This window comes from Fundulus heteroclitus, chromosome 22, assembly GCF_011125445.2.
Source record: "Fundulus heteroclitus isolate FHET01 chromosome 22, MU-UCD_Fhet_4.1, whole genome shotgun sequence".
Taxonomy (NCBI): Eukaryota; Metazoa; Chordata; class Actinopteri; order Cyprinodontiformes; family Fundulidae; genus Fundulus; species Fundulus heteroclitus.
Genome location: NC_046382.1, coordinates 13,583,251 through 13,605,353, shown reverse-complemented (window position 1 = coordinate 13,605,353; position 22,103 = coordinate 13,583,251). Strand labels below are relative to the sequence as shown.

At 41.5% G+C, this 22,103-nt stretch overlaps 3 protein-coding genes across 8 annotated transcripts in view; 2 read left to right on the top strand and 1 right to left on the bottom strand.

Moving 5' to 3' along the window:
- Nucleotides 1-1,597: 1,597 nt before the first annotated feature.
- LOC105918664 (E3 ubiquitin-protein ligase TRIM11-like) lies at nt 1,598-6,566 on the bottom strand. Its single transcript, XM_021311284.2, has 6 exons — nt 5,802-6,566; nt 4,999-5,094; nt 4,685-4,918; nt 2,840-2,862; nt 2,618-2,751; nt 1,598-2,518 (listed from the first exon to the last, which is right to left on the bottom strand). Exons 1-6 carry the CDS (start codon nt 6,366-6,368, stop codon nt 1,932-1,934), a joined length of 1,641 nt encoding a protein of 546 aa, XP_021166959.2. The 5' UTR covers nt 6,369-6,566; the 3' UTR covers nt 1,598-1,931.
- A 2,757-nt stretch (nt 6,567-9,323) lies between these two features.
- LOC105918667 (delta-1-pyrroline-5-carboxylate synthase) lies at nt 9,324-19,804 on the top strand. Of its 2 annotated transcripts, none has more exons than XM_012853797.3 (17): nt 9,324-9,463; nt 9,976-10,091; nt 11,718-11,869; nt 11,962-12,111; nt 12,229-12,333; nt 12,442-12,594; nt 12,882-12,972; nt 14,939-15,063; nt 15,154-15,298; nt 15,379-15,452; nt 15,577-15,670; nt 16,752-16,972; nt 17,093-17,230; nt 17,309-17,504; nt 18,558-18,679; nt 18,796-19,078; nt 19,198-19,804. In XM_012853797.3, exons 2-17 carry the CDS (start codon nt 9,995-9,997, stop codon nt 19,377-19,379), a joined length of 2,328 nt encoding a protein of 775 aa, XP_012709251.2. In that variant the 5' UTR covers nt 9,324-9,463; nt 9,976-9,994; the 3' UTR covers nt 19,380-19,804. The 2 variants fall into 2 exon arrangements, with proteins under 2 accessions (XP_012709251.2, XP_012709249.2); XM_012853795.3 differs by having other exon boundaries at nt 12,442-12,600; nt 19,198-19,803.
- A 1,162-nt stretch (nt 19,805-20,966) lies between these two features.
- The window catches only part of LOC105918663 (arginyl-tRNA--protein transferase 1), a gene marked incomplete at its 3' end in the record, with an annotated part of 40,178 nt that continues 39,041 nt past the window's right edge, over nt 20,967-22,103 (top strand). For all 5 annotated transcript variants that reach the window (XM_036126717.1, XM_036126714.1, XM_036126716.1 and 2 more), the window contains 1 exon segment: nt 20,967-21,107. In XM_036126717.1, the coding sequence (XP_035982610.1) occupies nt 21,008-21,107 (100 nt within the window).

Here is a 22,103-nt window from a genome sequence, read left to right as displayed (position 1 = left end):
CAGGGTAAACAAAGGGCCGCTGACATTAGAGACTGAAGACACGCTGCGTGGATCGATGAACCGCAGAAACTGTTACACAATGAACAAGCCAGTCGTTTAAGCATTATCTATTTACTCTCTGCAACGCACCACAACACGAGCCCCTGGAGAGCATCAACAGTGGGAACAGAGTTAAATCTCTTGTGAGAGTATCCTGGCCTTTAAATTTGATCACATTTATCACCTTCCAACCAAAACATTCAGCGGGGTTTATTGAGATTTTAGTGAATAATAGACCAACACAAAGTTGTGGATAATTATGAAGTGGAAGGAGAGTTACACATGTATTTTTTTTTTTTTTGTTGAAAATAAATACATTGTAGTGTGCATTTATATTTTGCTTACGTCTGATATTCCTAATTAATCAAACATCGTGACCAAGGAAGCCCACGGTAACTCTGGAGGAGCTGCAGAGAGTCACAGCTCAGGTTGATAGATCTGACAGGACATTAGTTGTGGACTCTTTCTGGCTGTTATTGAGGAATGGCAAGAAGAAGATTGTTGTTAAAGGAAAGCTACAAGAAGTGCTGTTTCCTGTTTGCCAGAACATTCATACAATTCAACTCAATTCAATTTTATCTATATAGCGCCAATTCATGAAGCATGTCATCTCAAGGCACTTTCCAATGTCAAATTCAATCAGATTATACAGTTTGGGTCAGATCATGTTGAATAGTCAAAAACATTTCCTATCTAAGGAAACCCAGCAGATTGCGGGAGACGGAGCTCTGGTCAGATGACAGGAAAATGGGCTTTTTTTTAACACCTTCTGAAATAATTTCTCTGAATGCACCATTTCCACATCAAAACATGGTGGGGCCAGCATCATACTGAGAGGATGCTTTTCTTCAGCTAAACATGCAGCCAGAGCTATAATAGAATGGCTTAGATCGAAGGATTAATGTGTTAGATTGGCCTAGTCAAAGTCCAGACTTAAACCTGATTCCGAATCTATTGCATGATTTGACACTTGGTGTTCACAGATGCTTTCCAGCCACCTTGACTGAGGTTGAGCTAAGTTACCACACTGCAAAAACAGATCTTAAACTAAGTAAAATGTTCTTAAAAATAGTGCTTTTGCCCTTGATTTGAGCAGGTAAATAAGATTATCTGCCAATGGAATGAGTATTTTGACCCCTAAGATAAGATCATTAGACATCTTGCACTTGAAATAAGATGATGGAGATGAGTTGTTCCTATTTTAAGTGCATACATCTTATTCTATTTGCAGATCATCTTGTTTACCTGCTCAAATCAAGGAAAATTACAACAATTTTAAGGAAATTTCACTAATTTTTTGTTCCGCTTTTGCAGTGCAGGCAAAGATTTCAGTCTGTGGATGAGAAACACCCAACAAAGGCTTGCAGCCATAATTATGTCAAATGGTGACTTGGCAAAGTTTGAATTCAGGGAGGCTGAATAGAAACGCAGACCTTTCAGATTTTTCTGAAAACCCTCCATAATTTACCTCCCGCTTCACAATTATGCATTGCGCTACGTTGATTGACCACATAACACCCAGATGTTTTTTGTTAGAATGGGACAAAATGTGAAATACATCAAAGAGGTGTGCATACTTTCCCAACACACCATAAAGCACAACAATGGACTTCCACAGTAAGTCCTCTATGTATATACCTAATATCAAAAGTTGTGTGACTATAGAATAAAAAGATCAGGACAATATACTGAAAATGTATAATCATGTTACCAAAAGACCAAAGAAAGATGGATTGGTCCTTGGTAAATCATTCACATATCTGTGTTTATACATATTTACAATCAATTACTAGATGATTATAGTGGTTTTTTTTTTATACCACAAAATTCAAATGCGTAAAGCTATCATAGATAATTTAATACGTGGTTCTGGTGTTAAAGCTGCCCTGCGTTCATTTTTCACCCTCCTCCCAATTCCAGGGATCCTTGATCCAGAACAAAGTGAGCGGCTGCCTGTTGACTCCGTTCACATCAATGCATGGGTTAAACATGGGGAAGAGAGGCTCTGTGCACTGCACGCAGAAAGCATGAAGCAGGCTCATCGCATCGGCATCGTAGAACGACAGCTCCCCCTTCTGGATGTTTGCCAGTATGCCCAGCTTCCTGACCCTCTTTGCCACAGACAGCTGCTTCTCCTGAGTGTCGTGGCAAGCCAGGTACTGCCCGTCTCCGTGGTAGAGGCACCAGGATGTGCTGTTCACACCCAGGCTGGGCGAACGCGGCGCCGGACTGCGTTTTTCAGCGACCAGACCCGTGGTGACGCCGATCATCCAGAAGGGTTTGTCCTGGACAATCACCTCCCAGTAATGCTGGCCGCTGGTAAAGCTCTCCTGAGCCAGAACGCTGTACTGGGAGTCATAAGGCTGAGGGCCGAGCCCCTCGCCAACAGGATGGCGTTTCCAGGACACCTGTTTTTTATCTGGGGATATTTCCAGCTGCGGGTGGGCGGTTTTTGGATCCAAAGCAGGTGAACTTAGATCTGCAATTAAAAAAAACAAAACAACAACATACAGTCAGTACACACTTCTGCAGATGATAGATGATCATTTGCTTGCAAACTCCGCAGCTGATCACTAACATGACCACATTCGTGGAAAGTGCTGCGACAGGGCCAGCGAGAGGTCATCGACGAGCCTCTCCACGGTTTTCAGCTTCTCGTGGTCGCAGAGGTCCCTGTTCACTCCCAGGACCGGAGGAACATCCAGAGGGTCGCTACGAGGAAGAGGAACAATTATACCAAATGACAATTTATGATGCTTTAAATGTATCAAAAAGTTTTAGTGAAGAAAGAGAGACTCACCAAAGATTCTGTGATCTGATTTGCTGCCAAAAAAGGAACAGGCCATCAGTTTTAGGTCCGCTTCAGTGCAACTTAAGTTAGCTTTACTTTCGGGATGGAAAGCAAAACATGTAGAGATACAGAGCAGGAGATTCACACCACAATCATCAGTGGTCTAAAAGGTCTGTCGCTCACCACAATATAGTATCTCTGCATAAAACGTGTGGTTTTTGTCAGAAATTAATATCCACGTTTTACTAATTAGACCACTGACCACTTATCTGTCAATTGTCAAACTGGTACTGATACTGCTCCTTTAAAGCAGGGCTATGGGGGGCGCCAGGCACCCATAGGGCCTCATTTCAGCCCCTCAGCAGGTCACATTAAGGTCCAGGTAGTGATGAAAACTACCTGGACCTTAATGTGACAAAAACTAAGGAGTTTATCACTGATTTTAGGAAGAACCGTTTTACCCAGGAGCCAGCAACATTCAAGGAAAAAAATGTTGAAACTGTAGAGGTGTATAATTACCTAGGAACCATGTTTGACTCCACCCTCCAGTTTGATAAAAACACAGAGTCAATTACTAAGCGGGGAACAACAATGAATCCACTTTATTCTGAAGCTAAATTATTTGAATGTATCTCAGAGGATCTCATGTAGTTTTTATTATTCATTTATTGAAAGTCGTTTAACATCTGCTGGCTTTATGGATTGTCTGTGAAGGACGAGAATAGCTTCAGCAGCATTGTTAAAATCTGCTCTAAGGTCCCTGGAGTTCAGCTGATAGACCTGAGCTCCCTCTGGAAAAAAAAAAAACGGGTCAGAGTTATTCTGATCACGTTCTCAGTCAGGAGTTCTGTCTAATGCCCTCAGGATGGCGCTGCTACAATAGGCAGGAGCAGCTGCCACATTACCGCAGATACAGTCCCAGTCTGTCTGACTTTAAAACAGCCCCTTAGCATGATGCTGCCACTGCCATGCTTGCCTGCTGTTACAGTGTTCCTATTTGGACATGATTGCTTGACTCGTTCAAGCACGATTCATGTTACCAAGGCCAAACAGATCTTTTGGTTTTCCACAAAAAAAAAATTCTACACAAGGTTTTTGGCATCTCCATGTGGGTCAAGACTAACGCTACTAGTTTGTAGGTGCGAGGTTTGGATTATGTGCCTCTTTCTAGACTGGCACTGTGCCGAGCGGTCCAGCGGTTTATGGTTCATGGCAGACTTAAGCCATTGTGGTTCCTGGTTCATTCTTGAACGTTCAACCATCAATCTAATGTGTGTATACACTTATCTTTGCAGGGGTGGGGCTGGGAGGTTGTTGGTGCCTATTTCCCTCACTCATTGGTCCAGAGGTGGGATAACCTGGGCATATGGCCAGTCCATCACAATGCACCCAGGAAAACCCCAGGCTAGGATTCTTGATGCACAACAACAGCGCTACCAGCTGTGCCACCGTTCAGCCGCAGTGCGGATCAGAAGGTTAGAAATTTGACAGAGTTACATGTTCCAGTGAGGCAATGATCTCAAACACACGTCAAAAACCACAAGAATTGCATTTAGGGGGGGGGTCATGGTGAGGCTTTAGGAACACTGAATCAACTGTCAAGCAAGGTAGGGGCTGCATCATGTCTCACTGCAATTCTGGTGCATTACACAAAGTAGAAAGGAATAATGAAGGAGCGCCTCAAAATTATTCAACTTCATCTGAATCCAAAAACAAGATGGTTGGATATTGGGTTTAAGAGAGAATAAATCAGGCTAATGTCAATCTGCTGCAATAATATTTCTAAAAACCCTGTTTTTTACAAAAGAGAAATATTTCTTGTTCATCGTAGTTAAGCTTCCTGCATTCACTTACCTGAAGGAACTGCAGATCATTTGTTTCCTGGAGGAGTTCTTTATTGGAGGCTCTTAATCTGTCAATCTCTTTAATCTGCGTTTCCATGATGCCCCTCTGGGCCTCCAGCCAGTCCGTCATGTACGTCTCCTCCGCATCTATAATCTGCATCATCAGGCGCTCGTCTGCGTCTAACACCACACGGATTCTGCTGTACTTGTCTGAGATTTTCTCTCTGGAATCCGCAGCAGATTTCTGGAAGATAATTAAATTCCTATAATCGCAAAGCCTCATGCAAGAGGAAACAAGAGTGTATTATAGGTTCATGACTGTACCACAGTTTGTGCATAAAGGGACTCCAAGTCCTTAATGGCGTGTTCTGCGTCACCTCTCCTCTTCAGTAATTGGTTCATATGAGCCGCTAAAGTACTCTGAAGACAGAAAAAAAACAACAACAAAAAAAAAAACAGGGTAAAGCATGAATTATTATGTTCTCATGTACTTTTCAAAACGTTTTTCACTTTTGCCCCCAGTTGGCAACATGCATTAGAGTTTCTGAATGACTGTGGGACACTGGTCGGCCAGTAGGGGGCGTTATATGGACTAACATGCTCCAGTCTAAATAAGTGCAGCTTGGATGTGAAATTAAAAAGCATTTCTGATAATACATTTTAATTTTCAAATTGGATATTTGAAAATTAAAAACATTTTTTGAAAATTAAATGTTAAACGTTATTTTATTCACAATTTGAATTAATTCACAAATTGAGCAGTCCTAGAGAAGAAAAAGAAAATGCAGTTTTGGAGGATTCATTTTTAATTTTATGTATGAGTCAAAAATTGTTGCTGCATTTTGAAAATGAGAAAGCATTTCTATTATGCATTTTAATTAGAATACTGGGACACATTCACTTGCATGTTATACAAGCACACATGAGCATCTACACACGTATCAGAGAATTGGTTTGCAAATAGCTGTTTGGTGCAGTGACCAGACCACTATGGATTAAAATGATTATTGAAATAATCCAAATCAGGAAAAAAAATCTCCATTCAGACAATAAAGTATCTATTTAATTCATTGTTTAGTTTGCAAGAGAATAAACTATACAAGCAGCAGAAAAAAAAAAGATTTTACCCTAAAGTCTGCACTGGCTTCATGAAGCTGAGACGCCTTGTGGTGCTTGTGGTCGCCAACCAGGACACACAAACAGCACACGGGGATCTTCTCCTCCATACAGAAGAGCTTGAGCTCCTCCCGGTGCTCCCTGCACTTCAGCGACAGCGGGTCCGTGGTCACATCCACCAGTGTGTGCTCCCTGAGAGCAGACCTCTGCTGGTGCAGCCGGGCGTGGGCCTGGCACAGCGAAGCGTCGCAGGTCAAGCACGTCCTGACGGCCACAGACGGCCGCTCGATGCAGTGGTCACAGTGGACGAGCGAGGGGGACTCTGCCACGGCGGGTCGTCGGTTCGCAGTGAAGCTCTTCACTTTTTCCTGAAGGCCCGTGTTTATCTCCAGAGCGAGGTCAGGGGGGAGGAATATCTGACACTCTGGACAGAAGAAAGGGCCCTCGGTGGACTCGTCTGTTTCCCAGACGGCTTGGATGCAGGTGAGGCAGAAGTCGTGTCCACACTGAAGCGTCACGGGTTGTGTGAAGAAATCTTGGCAGACGGGGCACTTGAAAGGTTCGCCGGCGGTCCCCATGCTGCAGCTTTCACCTGTTGAGGCAGACTTCTGTGCCCAGCGCTCCTGACCTTCCAGCTCATAAATGTTTCACAGGCGTACAAGCCACTAAAGAGCCTTAGAGTGTCAGGTTACTAAAAACGGCCCGATATCCGTATCAGGGTTCTAAAACGCCAGCTACGTATAGAGATACACATGCTTTCCGAAATGCAGAAATAATAAAATATTGTGGGACAAATTAAGTATAAATTTATCTGTGACTGACACACAGTCAGAGACTGTGTGACTGTGTTATATCAGGTAAAAAGCCATGTAAAGCAAAAATAATGCTTAAAAGAATTCTTAAAAACAAAACTTCAAACTCTAAACTTTTCTCTCCAGTAACAAATAGTACACACGTTAAAATCTCAACAAAAAAGGTAAAACAAGGTAACGAAGGAACAAATACATTTTCTCTAAACAATCCAATTCAATTTATAACTGTGCCAATTCACAACACACATCATCTCAAGTCAAACTCAATGAAATCATCCAGACATATTGGTCAAAAAGTTTCCTCTCTAAAGAAACCCAGTAGATTTCATCAAGTCTTGACAAGCAGCATTCACTCCTCCTGAAAGAGAGTAGAGCCACAGTGGACAGTCGTCTGCATCACTGATGGCTTTGCAGCAATCCCTCATACTGAGCATGCATGAAGCGACAGTTGAGAGGAAAACTCCCCTTTAACAGGAAGGAAAAACCAGCAGAACCAGAACCAGGCTCAGTGAGAATGGTCATCTGCCTCGACCGACTGGGGGTTAGAGAAGACAGAGCAGAGACACAACAAGAGAGACAATCAAGCACAGAAGCACACATTGACCCAGGAATCCTTTCTATGTTCAACGTCAACCTTCTCTTTCCATGTTATTTGGTAATGGCTGATAATCCCACCCACCACCTCCCCCATCCCCATCCTCAATGGTGTCACAGCTAACAGAATGCCAGACCAGGTGTACCTGCTATGAAGAGAAAAAAGAGAGAGAGCATGAAGTTAAAAGTTGAAATAACAACAAACAATGCAAATTGGAGAACAGTAGGTACACCCTGATGTCCTCCAGTAGCCTAAGCCTATAGCAGCACAACTATAGAGATAACTCAGGGTAACCTAAGCCACTCTAACTAGAAGCTTTGTCAAAAAGGAAAGTTTAGTCTTAAAGTAGACGGGGTGTCTGCCTCACGGACCAAAACTGGGAGATGGTTCCACAGGAGAGGAGCCTGATAGCTAAAGGATCTGCCTCCCATTCTACTTTTAGAGACTCTAGGAACCACCAGCAGACCTGCAGTCTGAGAGCGAAGTGCTGTGTTAGGAATATACGGGGTAATCAGAGCTCTGATATATGATGGAGCTTGATTATTAAGGGCTATATACGTGAGAAGGAGAATTATAAATTCTATTCTACAACTAAAAAAAAGTTGCCTTGTAAGTTGTCAAAGTAGTTGTCTATCAATTTGTGTGCATGCTTGAGTGGATGCTTATGCTTGATAACTCAGGCTCTATGGTTTTTGCCACAGGCAGTGGAGCAACAGTTTTAGTTTCCCATTGTGGTCAAGGGGCCCTAAGCAGCCGCTAAATCCACTTAATGGCAGGTCCAGCTCTGCTTGAGATGGCTACGCTGTGCATGACTGTGATGAAATGCCGTATGTCTCATGTCGACTATCAAAGACGAGGACAGATTATCCAGAGAGCCCTGAATCAACTCCCGAGCAAAAAGAATAAGGCAGGGTCACTTCACTCTCGATGCATTCCGACATAGGAGAAAATATTCAATCCAAACTATCAGAGTGTCTCCCAGATGTGGTATTGGATGAGGTTTCACGGAAAAAGGCACTGCTCTCACAGCCCGCAAAGAACAATGAAACACCAAACCCTGCGAATGAAAACAAGTGCCACCTCAGCAACCACCAGAGAACACAGAGAAAAACATGGTGACCGTGCACACACAGTCACTCAGAACCAATGGGTGAAGACTCTAGGCAGCAGAGAGCTCACCCAGCCAGAGATGAAGGTTTTTAGCCAAAGGTCCAATTTTGTAGTAATAACAGTTTCTGATAACAAAACTCTTCACTGAATCCACCATCAGAAATAAAAACATGGCATAACTTTGTTCAAAGTTACCAAGTTAAAGAGCTCTGAGTCTTAGTCAGTTATTACTTTATGAATACCTACCTGGTGGGGTGTGGTAGGCTATTATAGAACAAAAGATGAAGGAGTGAATTTGCACACATATGCAACATAAACCCAAATAACCTCTCTTTAAAATACAAGTTTTAATATTAAAAAACGATTTAATTATTCATTTTAAGAATAAAATATTTTGGTTGCTGTAAAAACAGAAAAAAGTCAGTCTTTCATATTTTCTTTGTATCGTAATTGATACGTTAGACCAAAAACTACACTTCATGTTTTCAGGATTTTTATGCTGAAAACCAGAATTTGTTCTAAAGATCAAATTATTTTTGTTTTTTTTGTTTTTTTTTAAAACAATTGATTTGTGTCCAAACAACTAGTTCTTTGTGCAAAGCAGAAGTAGAGGCAATACAATGTATGTTAATGTTGCTGAATTAGAAATCAGCCTTTAGGACAAGTTTATGTTGATTAGTCCTCAACAAACGAGTTGTTAATGCACTTAATGCAGTTAATCATTATTAATATTACAATAAAAACAGAACTGGTTTCATGAATGACTTTCAAATATGACGTTTACATCGATTTTTACTGTAGCTACACCCTCTATCCCCATTTAATAGAGGAAACAATTAAGTGCGTTTTTAAATATGACCGTCTTAGCGTTTCTGTAGCTACAAACACTACAAAAATAATCGTTACCATTCCTATTTGTGTCTTTCTGAACAGAAACCGCCGAGAACTTGTTCTCCTGCGTACCGGCAGTTTAAACGTACGTGGATAAGAGCGTAACAGGATTTCCTACGTAGACACGTTTCGTGAATAGCTAAAGTTCCGCCGCTCTTCCCAAACAACGTGGGCTGTGGATGTGGCAGCGGCCAGTCTGACTACGTGTCTCCTCTTTGCAGAGCTCCGTCGTCTCGGTTGCTTTGCGAACTCTTCCCGCTGCCAGGTAACAGCTCGTTTTGTTCAGGAAAATAACTTCCCCCCCCCCCCTTCCTCTGCTGTTAATTGCTCGGAAAAGGCAGCTAACCGCGGCTAAAGCTAGCTAACACTAGCTCGCCTCGGGCTCATGTTGACATCGGTTGTATTTGCTAAGTAGTTGTTGCGTTCTTGTTTATTCGGTTTTTAAAGTGTGAACGAACGAACGATGCACGTCACAGTTGTGCAAAGACATCCAGTTTTGGGGACCTCGGTAAGCTAACTAGGAGCTAAGCATCTTCTCTGGGTCAGTGGGTGAAGTTTTGACAACAAACAGCGATAATAACATCACGAGCATGATGGCAAACTTAACAGAAAGTACCTCTGAATGACGCTTATTGGTTGTATGCCTGATATTTTAATTCACATGTTCTGATCGCGTTGTAGATGGACCCCTGTGCAGCTGGTGTCTGAATAAAACAGCAGCTTATCTCAGCCGAGGTTACAGTAACCTGACATCGGTCGCTGTGGTCATCTCTGCAGGTCTCCGGGTGTTGGCGCCATGTTTGCCAGGCTGGCTCTGTGTTCTCGCCTGCCATCCAGGATCCGACAGTCCAATGTCTGTCCCGTCTCCACCAGAGGGTACTCCCAGGCTAAATGTAAGTAACTACCCCCTGGATCTGTCTATATCTCTTTACACCAGGCCATCCATCTGCCTATCTAGCATTGTACTATCCAGAGACTAATTCCTCGTTCGCATACACATACAAGCATATAAAAGCAGATTCTGATCTGGTTTATAAACCAGGCCCGGTACTTTTTAAAGTATTGGCAGATTTCTCTGGTGATCGCCAAGAAGCAAGCAAGAAGAAAGAAATCTGAAGGAGTCCCAATGCGATTGACTGGTTTTTGCTGGAAAACACCTTTAATATCCACTGATGGATGCTTCCTTTGACAAGATGGCAGCCCTACATCGGAGATGCCGTAAAGGCCGTGAGGTTGAGCGAATGCTAGAAGTTGTTGTCTTGAAAAGAGTGAAATTTAACCCTGTAGACTAGAGGTCGACCAATATTTGTGTTTTTTTTCTTTTCTTTTATTGTCATTGGCCGATATGTGCATGCCTTTGCCGATCCTCTAGCAGGTTCAGATTGTTCACATTTCTTTTTATTTATTTTTTTATTTTATGTTGTGTTGCTGTTTACAAATATCCCCAGGAAGGTCATTTAGACTAAATAGACCTCATGCTGCTACATAAAGTGCACAAAGGTTTAAGTGTTAAGAATGTATGTATTTAAATGTTTCGAGTTGTTTTCTATCCCTTGTTGATATTTTGTTTTGGTCATAAATGTTTCTTTTTTGTTTAAAATGAGTTTGCGTAGCGGGGTTTTTTTATTGTCATTTTTAGCATGTGAATGGGGGGGGGGGGGGGTGAAGCAATATTAACCAGAAATAATCGGCAGCACATAACTGGGATCGGTTAGACTGATGTCAGAATAATCTGTATCGGCAGTGGCCTTAAAAAAAAATCTGTATCTGTCGATCTCTACTGTAGACTGTAGAAATATTTTGAGTGTTTCAATGTTGCTTCTGTGGTTGAATATGTGAAATGTGACACTTTCACTGTTCTAGTCTTCTTGAAGCTGCTCTTAGAACAGGTTGCCAAATATTATGATCTATACTTGGGAGACTAATCTCCTACAAAGTCCTTGTCGTAAAACGACATCGGCGTTTTGTGCCGAGGTTTTTGATATGTCAAACTGTATCCTTTTAATGGGATAAAGTGTGATATATGTGTTTTCCCTCTCCTTTCCTATTGTGGCTTCTATCTTTCCACAGAGTCAAGGGCAGCGCCCTGTGGGCACCGTGTAAGGCGTTGTCCTTGACAGCATAGCCTCAATAAATCGTCTCCCCCTGAAATGTTTGTGATGTATGCAATTGTACTGAAACAGTAATTTCCCTTCTGGGGTTATTAAAGTATATCTGATTCTCATGCCAGATAAAAAAAAAATAAAGATAAAGATGGACAAGGAGAAAAGAAATACTTCGACCCAATAAAGTAAAAGGTTCATCTTACAGTTTCAGCCATCGGAATGAATCTCCCTGAATTCATCGTATTTCATGATATATTGTATAATTCATGATTATTTAGAATTCAGAAAGCCGTCCTGACTTCTAAATATCAGCGTCATCCAAACAGAAACCTGTATCGTCTGACCTCTGATTCTCAAATTTAATGCATTTCAGTAAAACAAATGCTCATTAAATGCGCCTGTTATTCCCTGCAGTTGTGCTCCCACGGCCCCATGGGAAGTCGTTCGCCCACCGCAGCGAGTTGAAGCAGGCCAAGCGCATCGTGGTGAAGCTGGGAAGCGCCGTAGTCACACGGGGGGACGAGTGCGGCCTGGCGCTGGGCCGGCTCGCCTCCATAGTGGAGCAGGTGAGAAGTTGAGCCGGTCGTGGCGAAGGTTTCGCCGGAGCGTCGTCTTTGAAACAGAAAGCTGAACGCGGTGGTTTTGCGTGTGCCGCCAGGTGGCCGTGTTGCAGAACCAAGGCAGGGAGATGATGATCGTTACCAGCGGCGCCGTGGCGTTCGGGAAGCAGCGGCTGAGGCACGAGATCCTGTTGTCTCAGAGCGTCAGACAAGCCCTGCACTCTGGACAGAACCAACTCAAAGACATGGTAACTGTTCTGCGTTTGGCACCAGGAATTAGCTCCCAGCTTTTAAAAGGCTTTTTATATGTGAACTGAACGTTTGGTTTACTCCTTTTTAATTGGATTTATTCATTTTTTACGCAGTCTGTTCCAGTTTTGGAGGCCCGAGCTTGTGCAGCTGCCGGACAAAGTGGTCTGATGGCTCTGTATGAAGCTATGTTCACCCAATACAGCATCTGCACCGCACAGGTACGTGCTGGGCTGTTCTTACAGGTTAAACCTAACTGCAAATAAGTAAAAAAATAAATAAAAAATGCTTCTTAAAATGAATGTATTTTTACTGTCCACCCTTTTTAGATTTTGGTCACCAACCTGGATTTTCACGACGAGCAGAAGCGTCGCAACCTGAACAGCACGCTACACGAGCTGCTGCGCATGAACATCGTGCCTATAATCAACACCAACGATGCCGTTGTGCCGCCCCCTGTCCCCAACAGTGACCTACAGGGGGTAAATGTGGGTACTGTGTGTCGGGCATGCTGGAATTGGTAAACGTAGTGGGGGTACGGTGACATAGGACCACTTGCACAAACAGTTTGCATGCTTGTTTAACCTCAACTCATTGTTTCTAACCATTGTGTCATGTTGTGATATTCTAAAGGCTTCTTTGAAGGTTCTGGTGTTTGCGTAAGGTGGCGGTCTTGTATTTGTGCTGTCCATTTGCAGATGCAGAACATTTATTGTTTAATTTTTTTGACTAGGAGACATGACGTGTTTTTTCTTGTTTTGTATTTTAGGTCATAAGCATTAAGGATAATGACAGCTTGTCTGCACGGCTGGCTGTTGAGATGAAAGCTGATCTTCTCATTGCTCTGTCTGATGTTCAAGGTACAGTTAACAAAAAACAACTCCAATAGGTAATCAGCATTTCACATCTTAAGGTGGAAATATTTACCCCCTCTGCTTTGTAAAGGTTCTCCAAATCTACTGTAAGGTCACCTCTTGTCTACTGACTTCTTCAGGTGACCCAACAGATTTAGCTCTGAAGCTTAGAACGGCCAACCCAAAACTTTGATTTCCTTCGGGTGAAGCCAACCTTCTGTCAGTTTAGACGTATCTTTAGGGTCGCTGTGGTGCTGAAAAATAAAAGCCCTGTCTGTCGTTGCTGTGACCTGAAGGTTTAGGTTTAAAACTCACTGGTATTTGGAGCTGTGTGCGTAATTTCGTCCACGTTAACAAATCCCATATTCCTTCTAAAGAAAAATAACCCCTCAGCATTATACTGCCACCACCTTGCTGCACCTGTTGGTATGTTTTTTTTGTGTTTTTTTTTTCTTTTTGTGATGTCTGTCATTAAGACATTTTCATAAATCATGTAGATCTTAAATTTAAATCATAACGGTCTTAAAACATCATACACTCACCTTACTGAACACACCACGACGTCCCGTTCTCTTTGCAGATCAGTTTCTTCTCGCCATTTCATCAATATTGGAGAAACTGCTCATTTTTGTGGCGGTGTTTTTTTTTTTCTGTATGTTCTCTGATCATTCAAGACCGTCTCTGGTGTGAAATGGTAGAGATCTACAGTGCTGTGGAGTTTTTTTTTTTTGTATCCTTCCCCTGACTGATTTTGATCGTTAGAAAGCTCTCTTGAAACATTGGCTTCATCTAAAGGACGCTATTGCTGTAATTTATTCAAAGCAAAGTATTAAAGCAACCGTGTTACTAGAACTCCTTTTCATTTTTTAAATTTTTTTTTTATATTTACGTTTTAGCAGTGGTGTCTCGAGCTTGATAAATTAACTGGGGCACAAAAACTCAACACCTATTAGCAGCAACAATGTTTTTTTGTGACGCATACAGCCTAACTTTGATACATTTTAAATGAAACAAATAAATTATCATAAACCAACGCACTAGAAAAGCAATTTTATTTAAGCTAAATGTAATTAGGTTTTTATACATAAAATTATAAATAAAGGCTCACTCATTATGTTTGTTTATTGAACAGAAAAGATTCACATCAATCCTTCACTGAGCCAGCAAGGAAAACCAACACTACATTAATATTTGCTGTTAGTTTTCATTTTCCTATGTTTTATTTTGTTTAAATGTTCCTACATTTTATTCAAACAGTTTTTTTTTACTTGCTTTTATTCTGTTTTTTTTATTTTCCAATGTTTTAATCATGTAAAGCACTTTGCATTGTCTTTGTACTGAAATGTGCTACAAATAAATTTGCGTTGCCTAGATGGTCGCACACTATCCAGCAGAACGTAAACGTAACGTGTGCAATTCAAGCATTTTGATTGGACGATCCGAGCTGGGAGCCGTAGTATTTGTGCTCCGCAGCTTTCTACTGAGTGTGTTGGGCATGCGCACTGCAACTTCAGATGTTCATTATTTAAACAAACATTGGTGGGCCGGCCCCAATATCAAGGCGCCTCAAGAGGATTTAGCTACTGAGCTTGTCAGTTTTCTGGCAGACTTAGATATTTAGACACAAATGTTTCTAACAGAATTTTATTGCTAAAGGAATCGTCTTATTACAACAGTGCTCTATAAAGAACGATCATGTTCTGCTGATTATTGTGAACATAGAGCTCCACAGCGACATCTGGTGGGGACTAATGCAGAGACGCCACAGCATTTTAGCCTCCAAATAGGTTTTTCTCTCACTTTAAATTTGCAGGATGTGCTTCTTAACTGTGGAAGTTTTTTTTTTTTTTTTTTTTTTTTTTTTTTTTTTTTTTTTTTTTTTTTTGCAAAAACATTTAAACAGGATGTGTGCTATAGAGTCATCATTTTCTGTGTCAGCTGCTGTTTTAACGTGTACAAATATATCCTGCAGGCCTATATGACAGCCCTCCAGGAACAGACGACGCTAAGCTCATTGATATCTTCTACCCCGGGGACCAACAGTCAATCACGTACGGCACCAAGTCCAGAGTCGGCATCGGTGGCATGGAGGCCAAGGTCAGCACTACAGACTATCTCTGTTTACATCCAGGAAGAGCGTAGCTTTAGCAATCGCTAAGTTATGACCAAATCTGTGATCTGGATCAGGTGAAAGCGGCCCTTTGGGCTCTTCAAGGAGGGACCTCGGTTATCATCGCCAACGGCACAGACCCTAAAGTCACAGGACACGTCATCACAGACATCGTAGAAGGGAAAAAAATTGGCACCTTTTTCTCTGAGGTCAAACCTGCAGGTACTTGATGAGACCACACGGGTAGGATCTTTATTTTTAGATGTGCGATTCTATTCCACTCGTGTCTTTGCCGCCCTCAGGACCGACTGTGGAGCAGCAGACGGAGATGGCACGGCACGCCGGGCGCGCGCTGGCGTCTCTACTCCCTGAACAGGTATGTGGGGGAAAGAACTGATGTCCTGAAACCAGGAATTACTATAGTTTACAACTGGATTAGTCAATTTAAAAAAAAAAATAAACAATCATATCACGAGGTGTGTATCTGTGCATGTTTGCAGAGAGGAGAAATCATCTGCTGTCTTGCTGAGCTCCTCACAGAAAAGAAGGATGAGATTCTGAGTGCCAACAGGAAAGACATGGAGATAGCAGCAGGTAGAGGCCGTTGTTGCTTTTAAAAGCTAAATCCTTTATTTCCATCAGAGATGCGCTGAACGGGCTTTTCCTAGCCTATACCGCTGTCCAGCTTTCTTTGAGGTTTTCTTCTGAGAAAACTGACACACAGATCTATAGAAAATGAAGCTATTTTAAATTAGCAACATTATATGAATCAAAACCCATGTCCAGAACCTTTTATCTAAATAATTTTTTTTTAACTTCTTTTATTCAGATTTTCCTGTGCATGTCACATCTCACACTTCTTACAGAAATATACGTTATATATATATATATATATATATATTTTTTTTTTTAAAAAGGGTTTTGTTTGTCCAAGGTCTTAAAGAAAAGACAAGAAAAAACAGTGATAGTAGTAAAAAAAAAAACAAAGATAAGTAAATGGAAAGAAAAAACAAAATAGAATTAAAAAGTAAAAATACAGAAGAATCTCCCATTCATTAATCGTAATTTCCATCAGTCGTGGTTTGAAATGAATGCTTGAATTGAGGACCATTTTTCTATAAAAATATCACTTTTCATCTGAAGTTTTGCCGTAATTTGTTCCATGTGGTACACCTCCCTCACTCTATTCTTCCATTGGGAAGTCGTTGGGGGCTGAGGCTTCAGCCAGGAGACCGTAATCATTTTCTTAAGTAAGATCTTTAAGATGTAAATCTTACTGTGATCTTGGATTTTATTCTGGAAAATACCTAATATTATAAAGGATCTAATTTATTTTTTTAACCCCTTTTTTTTTTTTTTTTGATAGCCAAAAAACCCAGAACATTACAGGAGTGAATGCTGCTTGTCGGGACTTTGATGCAATCAACTGGTTTCCTTATATAGGACATTTTTGACCAATCTGTATAATCTGATTGAACTTGACTTTGTAAAGTGCCTTGAGATGACATGTTTCATGATTTGGCGCTATATAAATAAAATTGAATTGAATTGAATTACATTTTACCCAGTTGGTGGATGTTTATAGACCCAAAATATGAGTTTTGATGCTTTTGTCTCTGGTTTCCACCATTGAATGCATTTTTTATTTTATTTTTTTAAATGATTACTCCCGCAGGCCGTTTGTCCCAGCCTCTGATCAATCGCCTCAGTCTGTCGACTGCTAAGCTGAACAGCCTCGCCATCGGCCTGCGTCAGCTCGCCGTGTCCTCTGGGAACAGTGTGGGTCGGGTGCTGAGGAGGACGCGGGTGGCTAACAGCCTGGAGCTGGAGCAGATCACCGTTCCCATCGGGGTCCTGCTGGTCATCTTTGAGTCGCGTCCGGACTGCCTCCCGCAGGTAGGGCGGCCGCCCCAAAGCCTTCTCTCTTTCCTTAAACTTTCAGCTTAACTGAACCGACGGCTCGTGTTTTTTTTTTTTTTTTTTTTTTTTTTTTTTTTTTTTTTAAACTCCTCGCAGGTGTCGGCCTTGGCCATCGCCAGCGGAAACGCGTTGCTTCTTAAAGGAGGCAAAGAGGCATCAAACACCAACAAGATCCTCCATCAACTCACCCAGGAGGCGCTCTCCATCCACGGCGTAGCTGATGCCATTCAGCTGGTAAGACTCGGCGCTGGTTCTGTCCACTCTTGAGTTTTGTTTTTTTTTGCTTGCGTTGACGTTTACAGTGTCGTGTAGGTGAGCACGCGCGAAGAGGTCGAGGACCTGTGCAAGCTGGACAAAATGATCGACCTGATCATTCCGAGGGGTTCGTCCGAGCTGGTCCGAGACATTCAGCGGGCGGCTAAGGGCATCCCCGTGTTGGGCCACAGCGAGGGAGTCTGCCATGTCTACGTCGACAGCGAAGCCAGCATAGACAAAGCTATCGACGTTGGTATGTGTTAACTGACTGGTAAATTTCATAGTCATGCATTTATGTATTTTATTGGGGTTTTATGCAACAGACCAACACAGAATGATGCATATTTGGGATGTTGAAGGAGAATCAAGCATGGGTTTTCAGAGTTTTGATGTGACATGCGTTGGTATTCCCATTTGGTCAATCATGTGTAGAATCACATTTCCCTAAAGTTACAGCTGAAAGGCTTTTAATGCTAGTCTCTACAGGCTTTGCACGTCTACTGACTTCAGTCTTTGTTTCTCGTTGCAAAACAGTTCAGGGTATTCCTGGACTTTGACTAGGCCGTTCTAAAACATGAATTGTTTTCATCTCATGCTATTGCAGCTCAGACTATATGTCTACAGATAGCCTCAAATCTTTTGCAGCCTCTAACAGGTTTTCATCTTCCCATCAACTCTGACCAGCTTCTATGTCTGTTAAAGAAGAGCATAACTTTAGCCTGATGCTGCCACCACCAGGTTTCATGGTGTTTAGGATTATATGCCGTGTTAGTTTGCTACCACGCCTGGCCTTTACCTGAAAGCCAAAAAGTTACATTTTGCTCCCACCTAACCAGGACACCTTCCATGTATTCGTTGTCCCCAACTTTGCTTGTTTTGAACTTTTAACAATCACTTACTTGTCCTTCACAAAGCCCAGCCGAGAGATGGTAGTCCTTTTTTACAGATTCGCCCACCTGAGCTGTTGATCTCTGAAGCTCCTCCAGAGTTACTATTGGCCTCTCGGCTGCTTCGCTGATCACTCTTCTTCTTGCATTTTTTACATGTCACTCTTTATGTTTTTCATTAAAAATGCTGCACTTATAAAACTGTACACCCTTCTGTGTTGGGTTGTTGCATAAAATCACAATAACATGCATACAGGTTTGTGGTTGTAATGTGATAAAAGTTGAAATGTTGAACACTTTGACAAGGCCCTGTACATTTTGCTTATGTTCATCTTGCTTTTTTTTTTATATAGTACCTTAAAGTTGGAGTTGTGACCTCTTTGTGTGACTAAGAACTACTACTCTCTCTTTCGTTCTAGTCAAAGACTCCAAATGTGACTACCCCGCAGCCTGCAATGCCATGGAGACCCTCCTTATTCACAGAGATTTGCTCCGTACGCCTATATTTGACCAGATTATTGACATGCTGAGAACAGAACAAGTAAGAAATGTGCACCGGCACCAAGTCGAACATTTAATTTGCCGTCTTCATGAAGGTACAGCACAGCTCTTTTTTTTTTTTTTTTTTTTTTCCCATCGCTTGTTTTTGACTTTCAGGTAAAGATCCACGCGGGTCCTCGCTTCGCATCGTACTTAACTTTCAGCCCATCCGAGGTGAAGTCTCTGCGCACAGAGTACGGGGACCTAGAGTGCTGCATCGAGGTGGTAGACGGCCTGCAGGACGCCGTGGACCACATCCACAAATACGGCAGCTCCCACACGGACGTCATCGTCACGGAGAACGAGGAAACGGCCGAGCAGTTCCTGCAGCTGGTGGACAGCGCCTGCGTGTTCTGGAACGCCAGCTCTCGCTTCGCTGACGGATACCGCTTTGGCCTGGGTAAGCGTAGTGTCAGGCATGCCTTTACGCCTCCTTGTCCATATATCAAGCTTTCAAGTGCAGAATAATTAATTTTCCATGTTTTTTTTCTTCTTTTTTTTTAAATTTAATTTCTGCAGGAGCTGAGGTCGGCATCAGCACAGCAAGGATACATGCCAGGGGACCAGTGGGTTTGGAGGGACTGCTCACGACCAAATGGGTTCTCCGAGGGGAGGGACACACTGTGGCAGACTTCTCTGAGCAAGGCAGCATGAAATACCTCCACGAGACCATCCCTGTCCCCCAGGGGAACTTTAATTAGGAGATCTCTCAACAGGAGCCAACACAACAGATGTCTAAATGCAGTTTTTTTTGTTTTTTTTAGAGACTTGTATCAAACGGTGTCATTTCAACTTCCTAGCTGCTCCTTCATTGCCTGTGTGAGTCGACTATATCAGTGCAGGAGACATGCATGCGCAATTGGGCAGATTTTATTTTTTTTTCCTCCAATTTCCATTTTCCTAATATTGTGAACCAGTTCTGAAACCTGTGAATTTGAATTTCAGATGCATCAACACACAAGAATGAGTAGTTGTTGAATAACAGCAAACATACATTATGCTAAAGCAAACTTAAGCTCCTTTTACTCGTCTACACGCCCATTTTTTACATCGGGATTAAATAAAATCATTGGCTCAGCTGTGATTTTCTAATTTATTTTTCTACATTAAAAACTCTCCCTTTTGTTTTGTAAAGCATTACACGCGTTTGTGCAAGATCTTGGTTCTGTTTTTATTTTTTGCTGTCCTCTTTGCACAGGTAATTTAATAAATATGGTGTACAGTTCTTAAATCATGACTTTGTGCTTTGTACTAAACAGGAAAAAGCTTGATAATTGCAACTGCTTTAACATTGCCTCACAAAAGCAATTTCAGCCCTGGACGGTTTTAAGTTGTAACAAAAAACCTTAATAATTTTAAGTGATTTTTAAAAAGGCAAAAAGTAGTACAACACTGTAAAGTGAAAGGTTTAAAAGAACTACGGTGAACAAAATCTGTGGTTGTATTCAGCCCCACAAATAAAATATGATAACTTATTAAAGTCCTCTAATTCAGGGGTGTCAAACTTTATACTTCCATATCGGGCCACTATGGCATCATGACGTCATTATAAGGGCCAGTTTGACTTCAAAATTTCATTTCAGTTCACATAGAAATATAAAAGAAATGCTCAGTAACATAAAAGTAGCAACCTTAGGCCCAGTTTATACAGTTTATCTGCAAAGAAAGTTGATATTGGGGTGAGTTAAACTTTAAACTCATCATTTTACATCACTCATTCTCTTTTTGGACATTTCTGGGTTGTTTTAATGTGTTGTGGGAAAACTGACACTTTAATCATGTAAAATATTACATGTTTTCGAACACTTTTCAACATCAGAGAACAGACATTTTTTTTTCTTGCAAATATGTGAAATTATTCTCAAAGTGTCGCATTTTCTTTGTCGAAATTTGGTCATTCGTGGTCAATAATTTATTTTCTGTACTCTACGATGGCTCTAATATTATATATTATAAGAATGAAGTCATAATATGTACAAGAATAACTACAAAAACAAAGTTGTAATATTGTGAGGATAAAGTCGTAATTTGAGAATAAATTGATAATATTACAAGAATAAAGTCATAACTGTTTGCGCAATCATTTCAAAGTCCTGACACTTATAATAATTCGATGCTGATATGTGCTCAAAAGATTTAGTATTTTCTTACTTGTAAAAAATGTAACTTCGCAAGATGCTCAACGTTCCTTGTTGTCACACCAACTCAGACGTTGGGTCCTTGAACGCAGCACCGCAGACGCATAGACTGTGGGCGGAGCTTCCGGTCACTGTCCTACCAGCCTCAGTCAGCTGGTGTGTGTTTGTGTGTGTATGTGTGCACAGTGAAGATGGCTGGAAACAACTCTTATACTATAGTAGAATATTTTGGTGGAGATGATGGTTACCGCTGCGGTTACTGCAAGAATGAAAAGGGAAACTTCTCCCACGGTAGGTTTGGGTAAAGCTGCCGAGGAAAACGAAACTGCAGCGTTGACTGAACCAGCTGGTGCTACTATTACGAAGCGGCACCACGTTGCTCGAAATGTAAAAATACAAACAAACAAAAAAACTTAAAAGGGTTGTTATTTGACCTAATGCTGTGTGACACATGGCCGTGTCAATAGACGTTTGATTCCCTTCACCATAAAAGTGAGAGCATTTCTTTTTAGCTTCTTTTTAGCTTTAGCTTTTTAGCCGCTAGCATCTTGTAGCCCGGCTTGTAACTAACACTCTGAAGACAAATAGCGCTGTCATTCAGCGAAACTAGTCAGAAACATTTCGCTAAAGACACGCTATATAGCACTACTATCACGTTTTAACAACATTTTACTACGGTATATTTACGGTTTATTTAGCATGTTAGCTGTGTTCTTGCTAGCAGTTACCGTTCAGCGGTTCAGAGGCAGTTGTCGTTTTGTGTGGAGGAAAAAGTCCCAGAAAATATAGGTGTTTTCACGGTGGATGAGCATGTTCAGTTGGAGTATAAACATTTGTTTTATTGGCTATTTAACACATTTAAAGACATTTAAAGAATCGTGATCTAGACCCATTAGACTAGCCTTTGGTTTACATGACAGAAACAAACAAGAGAAAATACTATGTTTGGTGTGCAATCTGACAAGCTGGAAAAACCAAAAAGGACAGAAACTGTTTGAATGATGAGACACAATCTTACTAAACACTGATCTAAAATAGAGCCAGCGGACCTATTATTCAATTAATAATGCAACATGTTTTAATTTTAACTCGGCCGATTTTGAGATCTGAAATGCATCCTGGTTAGACTTTGCTGGTTGGTTACATTGTTTTTAATTTATTTTAACTGAGTTCATTCACATAGCACTAAATCACAATTAATATCACCTCACGGCACTTTCCGAAACAAACAGATCCAATTCATATCTAGCAATGTGTGATCAAGTCACACAAGGAAAGTTCCTGTTA